General features: G+C 39.7%; 1 protein-coding gene and 1 long non-coding RNA gene across 4 annotated transcripts in view; one reads left to right on the top strand and one right to left on the bottom strand.

Annotated features, from left to right (window-relative positions):
• Positions 1 to 12264, bottom strand: part of CA10 (carbonic anhydrase 10) — a 340079-nt gene that overhangs the window by 15261 nt on the left and 312554 nt on the right. For all 3 annotated transcript variants that reach the window (XM_043528364.1, XM_007062783.4, XM_043528362.1), the window contains 2 exons: positions 2853 to 2948; positions 169 to 241 (listed from right to left, as the gene is read on the bottom strand). In XM_043528364.1, coding sequence (XP_043384299.1) covers positions 169 to 241; positions 2853 to 2948 — 169 coding nt within the window. The remainder of the gene's footprint in view (positions 1 to 168; positions 242 to 2852; positions 2949 to 12264) is intronic.
• LOC122462899 overlaps positions 1 to 12264 on the top strand; it is a 185117-nt gene that overhangs the window by 169808 nt on the left and 3045 nt on the right. Inside the window, exon 4 of the long non-coding RNA XR_006285791.1 lies at positions 692 to 777. This is a non-coding gene — a long non-coding RNA (uncharacterized LOC122462899). The remainder of the gene's footprint in view (positions 1 to 691; positions 778 to 12264) is intronic.

Genomic DNA, 12264 nt, shown 5'->3' with positions numbered 1-12264 from the left:
TCTTCTGATTTTGTTATGTCCCCAAATTTATCAAATGATAACTGGCAATACAAACCTTATAGCTTTTGTCCATTATGAGATGTCCCTCACATCCTGTGGTTCACTAAATATATGCTTATACATTAACTACATGCAGCTGACAGTCATGGTGAATAAAAAGAAACTTACTTTTATACGTTATTCTTGTTATGGTGTCTCTGTTTAGCATGCGATTTAGAAATGGATTTGATGATTCAGACACCTAAGGGAGAAAAATGAATGTCAAAAACTTTGTTACCACAAGCCTCACCTTTCAGGAAAATATAGCTTTTGTGTGTGTGTGTGTGTGTGTAAAGAGAGAGAGAAAAGTATGGAAAAAAAGCTATGTCATTGCTTTGCAGGACTTTTGCGGGGAGAGGCATAATGAACTATAGATGGATATGTCTCTAACAGAAGTGGTCAGAAAGTTTGCAGCTAAAAATAAATTCAATGGAAAATAGAAGGAAAAATAAACACATGGATAAAAATGTGAAATAGGGTCTAGATCTCAGCATAATTGAATTGGGTGGATTTATAGGTGATTAGCACTCTACTTGGTATTCTCTCATAGAATATTCAGTATCATATCACGTGACATCTCCTATATCTCCTATTTCAGGTCTCCTCCTCTCTCTGTTGTCTCTATTTCTTGTAACTTTTTATCTTTATTTAGAATTGCATGTTATCTGTGAGATTCCCAGCACCAGGCTATGCAGGCTGCAAGAGAAGTCTGACTGAGCGAACTGCGTACGGTGGAAGGTTGTATGCAGAATATTACATGTATTAGTATTTTAGTTTTGTTATTCATCCTAGGATATTTTATTGCACTGTGAGTGGCAGAGCTAACAAGTGTTGTTGTCACTTAGTACATGCCCTCTAAAGTCCTGTTTATACAACACATTTATGTAGCTTGGTTGAGGTTCTGTACCTGGCCTCCTGGCACTCTAATCAATTCTCCCTGCTGGCCTGTCCTGTCTGAGTTACAGAACGTTTCTTAGTGATTTGGATGGATGCTGCTGTGACACATGCAGGTTTCAAAACTCTTTTATTGTGAAGCTTGGAAATGTCATAAAATGTGTAATATAGCCATTATGGGTCTGAACCAGAATCCCACCTCCAAACTGCCGCCAAGCATTGGGAAGGTTCTGTTCTGAATCCTCACCATTTGAGGAACAGGAAACCTCTGAAATCCTTGTAGTTGTTTCCCCAGATTGTTTGTTTGTTTTTCTCCTCCCCATAGAACAAGCAGGGGATTTCTCCCCGAATCAGCTCATCCCCCAATATCAGGAGGTGGCCAGGGCATGCCTGATCAAGTGCTATATGGAACAGGATCTGGTGCATTCAGTGCTTTTCTCTGTGAAATATTTTTTACCCCTCAACATTTAAACCTACTGAAATATTTGGCAGTAGGGAACAGTTCTGTTCGGTGGCCATCAAACACTTTGTCTATTTTGATGCAGAATTATTTCAGGGAATGATTTACACTGACTCAGACATTCCAAACAAAACATGCACTGTCACTATATATGGAAGGCAAAGACCCAAGTATCTGTGTGAAGGGAAACAACAAATCAGGTTCTACACTTCGGGTTACTCATTCCATTAGGAGTGCAACTAAAGTAGTACACAGGAATGATGAAGTTATTCACACAGAACTGAAAATTGTGGGCAGTATCCAGGAGATGCTTCAATTCTACCCCTTTGCACAAACTACAGTTAACTCACTGGCCTCACAGTACAGTATATCAGGGAGGAAAGAGATAACCTGAAGATCTTTCTGACAAATACCTCAAATATTAGAGCTGTACAAAAGGCAGCAAGGAGGTCCAACTTTCCAAGATAACTGGTGAAATAGATATTTTAATTATGAGGTTGGTGTTTTGACAGTAAGTTCGATCCTTATAAATTTAGATCAGAGTATACTAAAAGGGATTTTTCTTTTCTTTTTTTAAAAGACTGACTCTATATAATTTCTGTGAACATGGGCTAGATACTTTGAGGTGCATAGTAAATCAGAGCATTGTTCCCCTCGTAGGAGCAGCTAATATTTTGCAATAAACACTTAGTAAGGCAAGGTGGAGGATACACAATGGTATAACACATGTATTGCCGCAAGGAGGTAATAAGAGGAGAGGAGGATTCTAAAGTGTTTGAATAAATTCTGAGCTCTGAGTATTAACATTAGATGTGGAGGAGTGTAGAGGGCATGTCTGGTATGAAGGCTAATAGATAATAATCGTATGTTCTTCTACCTGTGTGAAATGCAAAAAAAGTAAAAGACAACTAGATTTTCAACATTCTTTCAGTTGTGATAATCTAAGGTGTTTTAAATGACATTGGTAGGGAAACTCATTTCTTGATTTATAACCAGTCACCACTCCTCTAAAATGCAATTGTTCTCTCTCCCCACTCCTCACCCCCACAAGAAAAGTGTTAATTTTAATTATATATTCACTTTTGCATCTTTTCAGACCCTCAAATCTGCAGAATTAATAACTTCCCTGAGCATTTTAATGTGAAACTATAAACTGCAATAGCTGCCGTTTATTGTATCAAATATGTTTGTTTCACTGTGCCTTGTCCTCCCTACCAAACTGTTTTCCCCCCACACAGTGTGTTTCCCCATTAGACTTCAGGCTCTGTGGAGCAGGGACAGTCTCTTTCATTATGAGTGTACAGTGCATAGCACAATGGGGTCTCTTGACTTCTGACTGAAGCAACAGGCGCTGACACAATACAAACGATGGTGACTAGTGCTAATTCTAAAATTCTGTTCATGGCAAAATCTCAGTAATTTAAACATTAGATAATATTTATGAAATTTAAATACTTACTTTCATAAATATAGAAACTACCACCAAGCCATTGGGACTCTTTGCAGCCTCTGTGACATTTGTATACAACTCATGGTTATAGTGGATTAGTTGAACCTAAAAGACGCAGGAGGGGAAATTATGATTAAACAGTGGAGAATCATACCGTGAATTTGTCTGTAAATACTATTTTGATATATATCCTGATTGTTTTTATTAGGATCCCCACCATGCTAGTAAACTTTCTAACAGTGCAATTTTTCAGAGGTTTTTGCAACATGCATGATTTTAATAATCTCCGTGACCATCTGGCTCAAACTGGCACAGCACCAGGGTGTCGTCTTCTAAATTGCTGTTAAGTGAATTTACCACATATGAAGTGCACTGCAGGGGTTGGCATAATTTCCCTGCTGCAACAATAGTTGCCATAGGCATCAAGTAATATGTACTCTTCAGCAGCAGCTCGAACTCAGAGCTGTCAGGGGTTGAAATATTTTCACAAACATATAAGACAGAAAATGTTGTTGCGCTTTGTAGCTGTTTAAAATTCAAGAGACTAATGTCATTGGCCAAAATTTTCCAAACTGGTTGCCCAGAGTTAAGCACCTGTCATTAACGCTTGTCTTCCCTGGTTCCTCCTGCTTGTTTGTTGCATCAACTTGGCTGCATTTTGTCTTAATTTAAAATCTGTATTTTAGGTGGTCAGGTCCTTGGAGCAGGGATTGTTTCTCTTCCTGTATGTCACACAGTACAAGGGGCTCAAATCTGATTGGGGCCTTTGGATACTACTGCAATATAAATAATAATAATAAATAGCCTGATTTCTCAGGGGTGATGAATGCCCTTTACTCCCAAAGTAGTCAGAGGGAACTGTGGGTATTCAGCATCTCTGACAATCAGGCAACTTACCGAGATGCCTCGCTTTAGGCAACCAAGACTGAAAAATTAGTGCCACTGTTCCAGCATTTTTAAAAGCCCAGCAGCCTGGCATTTGGAATTTAAACTCCAGACCCTCAGAGGGTCATCATGATTTAAACTTAACTTAATGGGAGAAAAAAAAAATCCACTGGCAATAACAAACAAACAAAGGAAGAAAAAAAAAAGAAAATACCTTCATGGCATAAAAAAGCATTTTTACGACCCTGACTGAACTTACAGTGATTCACTGTGTGCTAATTGGTGTGATATTATGCCAGGTACAGAGCATCATGTATGTTATATAATAATAATAGATTTTAGAAAATGGTCACATGTCATTAAGGTCTAAATCTCTGTCCCTTTTGCAAATCCATAGAAAATGGGATTTATGAAGGGGGAGCTCACCAGCGACTGGGAGAAATGATCCTCCCCCGACATCTGCTCATGAAGCATTCTCCACAGCACTTCTATAGCTCAGACTATCATAGTGGCCACTGCTGACTTAAAGTAGGAACTTTGGGTAGTAGATTCATATAGCTACACACCACATGGGCAGGTAGAAAAGGACTGAGCTAATGATTTACATTTTAGTATCTGAATTCAGAATATCTGAATACTTGGACCTAAGATCAGCACAGAAAATAGACAATATTTCCCGAACTTGGGAATTCTGATTTAAACTCAGATTTAAAATTTAAAAAAACTGTTACATTGTGCTGTCTGTTACATTGGTGAAAATCCAGAGTGATTCCACTGGAGCCATTAATGATCTGGAGGATGGTGTGGATTGCACCCTCAGCAAGTTTGCAGATGACACTGAACTGGGAGAAGTGGTAGATACGCTGGAGGGTAGAGATAGGATACAGACGGTCCTAGACAAATTAGACGATTGGGCCAAAAGAAATCTGATGCGGTTCAACAAGGACAAGTGCAGAGTCCTGCACTTAGGAAGGAAGAATCCCATGCACTGCTACAGGCTGGGGATCGACTGGCTAAGCAGCAGTTCTGCAGAAAAGGACCTGGGGATTACAGTGGACGAGAAGGTGGATATGAGTCAACAGTGTGCCCTTGTTGCCAAGAAGGCTAACGGCATTTTGGGCTGTATAAGTAGGAGCATTGCCAGCAGATCGAGGGACGTGATCATTCCCCTCTATTCGGCATTGGTGTACTCATCTGGAGTAGTGTGTCCAGTTTTGGGCCCCACACTACAAGAAGGATGTGGAAAAATTGGAAAGGGCAACAAAAATGATTAGGGGGCTGGAGCACATGTCTTATGAGGAGAGGCTGAAGGAACTGAGGTTATTTAGTCTGCAGAAGAGAAGAATGAGGGGGGATTTGATAGCTGCTTTCAACTACCTGAAAGGGGGTTCCAAAGAGGATGGATCTAGACTGTTCTCAGTGGTAGCTGATGACAGAACAAGGAGTAATGGTCTCAAGCTGCAGTGGGGGGAGGTTTAGGTTGGATATTAGGAAAAAACTTTTCACTAGGAGGGTGGTGAAACACTGGAATGGGTTACCTATGGAGGAGGTGGACTCTCCTTCCTTCAAGGTTTTTAAGGTCAGGCTTGACAAAGCCCTGGCTGGGATGATTTAGTTGGGGATTGGTCCTGCTTTGAGCAGGGGGTCGGACTAGATGGCCTCCTGAGGTCCCTTCCAACCCTGATATTCTATGAAGTCAAAGGAGTTACACCAGCTGAAATGAGAACACAAACTGACTTCTGCATATTAATATCAAATAATGTTGGCAGAATTAAACTTGGAATTTTGAATTTAAAGAAACTTTGAAAAGTTTTGTTGCATTCATACTTCTTGAACTCACAAAGTTTGTTCTGCTTAGCTCACAACATCAGATCAATATCAGACCAAAGGTTCTCTTTTACCCTCCAAATGGCTAAAGTCTTCTATAGCCAGCAAAGAAGCTGCACCATAGAAGGCTTTCCCCACATGAGATGATCATGTTCATGGAGAAAAATCTTGCTAAAATGGGGCTTAATAACCACAATGACTCTGTCCCTATGACAGATAGAATGCTTAGTGCCCCAGTTGTGCAAGGATACAGTAGCAAAGATTGGCGTAGCAAGAGTTACCAGACTTTTTTGCGATGTATTTATTAAAAATAATAATGTTAAGGCCTTTGTTTACCACCAAAATATGTATGTCCATTAATATGTGAGCCAGCAGCAATCAAAGTTATGGCATACGTTTCTAAATCAAGCATAACCTACATGGTTACTGCCTCATTATTCATAACTTGAGAGGAATAAATGATGCCTTATAAACTTTGGGAGTATTCAGATACTACTTTTTCCTATAAGGTGCCTTGACCGCAAAATGCATCTGGCATGTTATGTGCAAATGCCTGAGCTTGCTGCCCTGATTCACATAAAGTAAAACACCCAGCCCCTACATATATGTTCAATAAAGGCATAGTTCTCAGCCTCAAGGATATTGGATGAGGTTATAAATTCCCTGTTTGCTTTAATACGTTGAGCAGGCCTGGACCCTTGGCATACAGCTTTATCTTTTATAACTCTCATTTAACTACCCAAAACAAAACAAAAAAACCTGAGTGTGAGGGTCAAAATGGTTGACAATGTATTAATTTTTTACTATTTTTCTCCTCTGCTGGATTGTGAACTATCAGTTGACCTTCCTACAACTGGCACGGTAGGAAATTTTTAAGCAAGACACAAACAAACAACCTGGAAGCAGGAAGAAAAAATGTCAGAGTAGGCCACGAAGTCATATTCTGAGCTTTGAGAGCCAGCAGAGTTGGAGGAAGCATTAACTATCCTATTGTGGCATATCTTCTAAAGGTCTTGTAAAGAATTAATGGGAGTTTTCACTAAACTGCAACCAGAGGTTCCAGGCTTATTAGTCATCAGCTTGTGATGTGACTGAATTTTTAGAACATCTTAGCCATGGGGACTGTGCCCTTGTTGACACTCTTAAGCTCAGCAGCCTATGTTCTGATTTTATTTACTAGCATTCACTCCAGCAGCCCAAGCTGGTCAGTGAATTTGTGAGGAAATAGGTCATGAAATATGCTTTAGATGGGATTTTCTCGTCTAGTAAGTCCCTGAGTTACCTAGGTCAGCTTTTGTTAATCTAATGAACCAAACTGTGAGTACAAGACTGGCCGGACTGAGTAAAGTAAAGATAAGAGACCGACTTCATCTTTCTTTTTTGTAAGTGGGAATCCCCATTGAGGACAACATGCAGAAACAGTGAGAAAACACCCAGTTCCCATTCCAGAGACAGAGTTTGTAGGATCAAGACTAATAGGTGGAGTGAAGGGAAATCATAATGCTGGAATGGGGCTCTACAATCCATGCCAAATGTCTGAGCTCAAATTGCAGGTGATTAGTGGGCATCTATGCGTGGGTGAATTAACAGGCTTGACCTGATGGGAAACTGGCTGACTAGTTAATTTATCCACTGTTCTATAATTAATCTCTCTTTCCTGTAACACACTGTGATCCAGAGGAACATTTGTACTTAGGGTGACCAGACAGCAAGTGTGAAAAATTGGGACACTTTTTTCGGGGTGGGGTGGGGTGCATAACTGCCTATATAAGACAAAGCCTCTAGTATCGGGCCATCTGGTCATCCTATTTGTACTATTTGGTTGAAACCCCCTCACCTGTACCAGTGCTTCCAATTGGTGCCTGTTCCCAGCTTCCTGTTCCTATAGCCCTGCACACACAGACTATCCCTCCTTTCCCAACTGTTCAAATTGCTCTAGGGCTAGTCCCAAATAGTATGTTTAAAAAAAACCCCCTCAACATAGGTTGAGGCCCAACTTCCAACCTTGCTAACTACCATAGTGTGGAATGAGCTATTTTTACTAAGAAGAGCTGGTTGAAAAATGGGAAATTCTTTCTGTGAAAATTGTTGCCGAAAAATGTTCCTTTTTCCACAGTAAAAACACTGAGATTCAATTTTTTTCTAACCAGCTCTGCTAATTAGGGCCTTGATTAATCCACCTTTCCAATGAGGTAAAATAATGGACACAGTGAGAGGCCATAGTGGGAATGATTTAGGCTTTAGTATCATTATGGTACCATGATTATGGTACCATGCGGCCAAAAAGAAAAAATTACCTAATAAATCGAGGGAGAGACAAGGTGGGTAAGGTAATATCTTTTATTGGACCAGCTTCTGTTGGTGAGAGAGACAAGCTTTTGAGCTCCACTTGTCTGTGAAGTTTAAAAGCTTATCTCTCTCAACAACTGAAGTTGGTCCAAGAGCAGATATTACTTCACCCACCCTGTCTCTTTCGTATCTTGGGACCAACTCTGGCTGCTGCAGCAACCCTGCCACCAATACATCAAAACAGTTAAAAATTCAGATAGTATCAACTCTCCTTCTCTTTTCCCCTCTCCCCCCGGAACTCAAATTCTATAAACAAGTAATTTGCATATCAACAAATCCTTCCAACTACCTGTTAATCAAAAAGTCCCTTTGGATGAGTCTGACCTGCCAAACAGCACTGTATATAATAAAAATTAAAACCTTCTAAAGCATTCATTTTATTCCCTTTGTTCATAACATGCTAATTAACAACAAGAATCAATTTATGTTAGTAATTGCTGAACAGTCATATTGGTAATGTACACCAAATACAATCTCCAAACAAGCAATTTCCTCCATCAAAATCAAGCTGATAAGCAATTTAGTTAAAATGCGTTGCTAGATAGCCCTGATTCTGCTCCCATTGTGTACAGTGACAAAACTCCCATGGGACTGGTATTGAGTGGACACATAGATCTTGGTTCTCATGATATTAATTGACTACATCAAACATTTTAATAACCAGATTGGCTTAATTTTTCAAGGCAACTAGATTTAAACTCCATTTATAATGACAAGCCAACTACTCTAAATCAACTGAGCAGATGGGGGATTGCAGCTACTTCAATTTAATTCCAGCACAAGAAGTTCATTGTATTACAAATGTTTTTTTTGTTTAAAAAAAAAAAAAAGCTTTATGCTGAAGATCCCCAAATGTGCTTGTCTCCAATAACTGGGTATTCACCTACAGGCTACTAAACTGGTTGAGGAATTAGTTTTTGAAAACTATTCCCCAAATATGCAGAAGCATAAAAATTGCTTAAAGAAATGAGGTGTGTGTGGGTGTGAGAGAGAGACAGTGAATGAGTGTGCATTAATTTTGCAGGTTTTGCCTTTAAGGAAAATACCTACAGAATTTAATACATAGCATTAAACTGTCTCTGAGTTTTTTTTGAAGGAGCAAAGTGCTTGTTAATCTGATTCAGGGAGACCCAGAGTCCTCAGAGTACAGAGTCCTCAGCTTCTGTTTTCAAGAATCTTCAATTTTATCCTCTAAGTAAACAACTGGTTTCCCACAGCTGCAGAAGAGGGTGTGTAGTCTGAGCTGAATCAGACGCTGCTGCTTTCTTTGTTCTGGGGCTGCTAGCTGGTTCTGAAATACTGTAGTCTGCGCCGTTCAATTACTCAGTCTGAGGAGGCACTGCAGAGATACTTTGAGTTCTGAAACAGAGATGTTGTCTAGGCTGGGATTTGTACCAATCTCATCCACCAGTGTAGCTGTACCAGTGCAAACTTCTCGTATAAACTGCTATAAAGCACAGTTTGTACCAGTGCAGCTTGCCTTGATTTCAAGTAGGGGCAAGATCCACCAGTGCAATTTTCAGTTTACTCTCTCAATAGCAGGAGTTTGTTTGCATACATGTGGCTGGCCACTGATGGCTGGAATCAAGCCAAATTCCCAGGGTAGGCAGGCTCCCACTATCCAGCATTGTAGTTGGATTTAAGGTAACTTCTTGTATGTGCTTTCTGTTTGCATGGCTCCACTATCTTGGCTGTCCTCTTGATCCAGCTGCCCCTCCCGTGCCTTTTTATAGTTTTGTCTTAGTGCTCAAAAAGGTTTCTGTAGCAGCAAAAAAATTAGCAGTTGAAATGAGAATCTCAAAAGGATTCAGCCAGGAGCTCCTGGAGACACTGCCCTGCTAGATCACATCACTTATAAAAGGTTTGGATACTGATTATCTCATAGATTGTTACTGCTGCAGCTGTAACCAGTGGAAATCCTTGGGGAGAGTTCTGGCAGGTAGTGGTTTCTGTTTGGGGAGGGATCCTTTTCCCCACTGGTCCAAAAGAGCCCAGATTTTTTTAAGCTTTAGGGCACCCTGGAAGGCCTATCAATACTCTTGGACTTTTCCAGAAAGAATGAGGTGAGGTATTTAAGGTGACTGTATTATCTGTGGTAACTCTCTGTGTTATGGACTTACAGCTTTGTAGGTTGTCCTATAGGTGGCTTATTAGTTTGTTGTTTTTTTCTGTTAAAGATATTTATCCTTAGATGGTATGTTTTATATTCGTACAGTGCTTTGGGATTGGAGATATGATTAATACATATAAGTATTAATTATAAAATGGGGGATAAATTAAAGAATTGCATAGTCAATCACTTAAAGTCACAGTACAATGAGCACAGCAGTGCTACACGGGTATTTTGTTTTCCCCACAAAAGAAATTCATATATTTTTCACTGAACTAATTAATGTTTTATTTATTAGGATGTTCTTCAGTGTTAGGCATGCAGGTCTTTTCTTTCTAGTTTCTATATACAGAATGGTCATTTTCAAAGTGTCCTGTGTGCAGCAGGCCTATATAGAAAAGTCCCAGTATAGAATTCTATAGGATGGTTTAAAAATATATAATTCTCTATTAAAGTCTATAAGTTTTCAGAAGTAACTTCTATAGAAACTTGTGAAATACCTATTGTATTCTATTGGTTTAATCCCTATAATGTTCAGTAGGACTTTTCCGTAAAGGGTGGTGCTTAGACCATATAGAGTTAAGCTTGTTCCTTAGACAAATCTCACCTTTCAAGTGATGGCATTGTTCTTTTTTCTTTAACAAACTCACAGTCAATACAGTGAGGAAAATCCCTTTAAGTTCTGCTTTGAGTTTCAGGGCTCTTAAACAATATAGATTCTTGTTATATGCTATTGATTTCCTTTGGAAGACTCTCCCACTAAGATTAATTTGCCAAAGAACAACAGATAGTTCTTTGTTTTCCTTGAGTAACAGAAGTTCTGTTTTTCAGGGAGTGGGAGGGAATTAAGATTTATCACTCTCATATTAGTCAATGAAAATCAAAAATGTGTCCTTGTTCCATCTCTTCCAAGAATGTGCATTGGACCAGAAGCACACACACAAGTTTTTAGATATCTGAGGTTGGCAGCATTGGGAGTATCAGTATGAGCTGACTACCATATATTAGGAGTAGTCTGCTATCCTGTATCCCATGCACTCAGTTGTTTACATGCACTGCTCAGTCTGGTAGGGCTTCCTCTTTGCAGAATAACATACTGTTGACATTATAGATCAGTTTCTGGCTAATGTGGGGGAAAGGGCCTAACTCCCTCCCTTAAGAAGCATGTATGTATGTATATATGCACGTGTATATCATTAAAAAGCTTAATTATTACGCACGTATATTTTGCCTGAGACCAGCTTGAAATATTTATTAGATTGCTCCGATGTTCACATGTCAGGTGCAGTTCTTTCTGGATGCCAAGAGATACGCTACTTGACTTTTCTCTTGATCCCATACCCCAGTAAAGCATGCTGCATAGCTGGTCATGTGGAATGCTTCCGTTGTGGCATTTGATCAAAACCATTTGGCCAAGCAAGAGGAGACTGCCGTGCTAGCTTTCCTGGGCACCACAACTTCTATGGCTTCTATTCAGCAATCCTTTAAAAATACCTGTGAAATATGGTTGTTTAATCTAGTGTGCATATGTAATCTCATGATAAACGTTAGATCGCTGCAAGGGGACAATACAAGGTTCTTTAGCACTGAGATATGGAGAATTATTAGACTGATGGAATTTAAAATCCCACAGTCCATTACACAGAACGTTCTCCTTACTGCTGTTGGGAGTAATGGAAATAACCTTTGTCCTACCTGCAAGTGTTATAACTGAACATATAACCATCTTGATTTGTAAATGACAAGGACCCCAAACAAAGGGAATGACAGCAGGGAACAGTACCATTATACAAGGCACTGGTGAGACCTCACCTGGAATACTGTGCAGTTCTGGTCTCCCATGTTTAAGAAGGATGAATTCAAACTGGAACAGGTACAGAGAAGGGCTACTAGGATGATCCGAGGAATGGAAAACCTGTCTTATGAAAGGAAACTCAAGGAGCTTGGCTTGTTTAGCCTAACTAAAAGAAGGTTGAGGGGAGATATGATTGCTCTCTATAAATATCTCAGAGGGATAAATACCAGAGAGGGAGAGGAATTATTTAAGCTCAGTACCAATGTGGACACAAGAACAAATGGATATAAACTGGTCATTGGGAAGTTTAGACTTGAAATTAGATGAAGGTTTCTAACCATCAGAGGAGTGAACTTCTGGAATAGCCTTCCAAGGGAAGCAGTGGGGGCAAAAGATCTATCTGGCTTTAAGATTAAACTCGGTAAGTTTTATGGAGGAGATGGTATGATGGGATA

Source organism: Chelonia mydas, chromosome 14 (assembly GCF_015237465.2).
Source record: "Chelonia mydas isolate rCheMyd1 chromosome 14, rCheMyd1.pri.v2, whole genome shotgun sequence".
NCBI lineage: Eukaryota > Metazoa > Chordata > Testudines > Cheloniidae > Chelonia > Chelonia mydas.
Note: the sequence above shows the minus strand (reverse complement) of the source record. Positions and strands in the feature narration are given on the sequence as shown.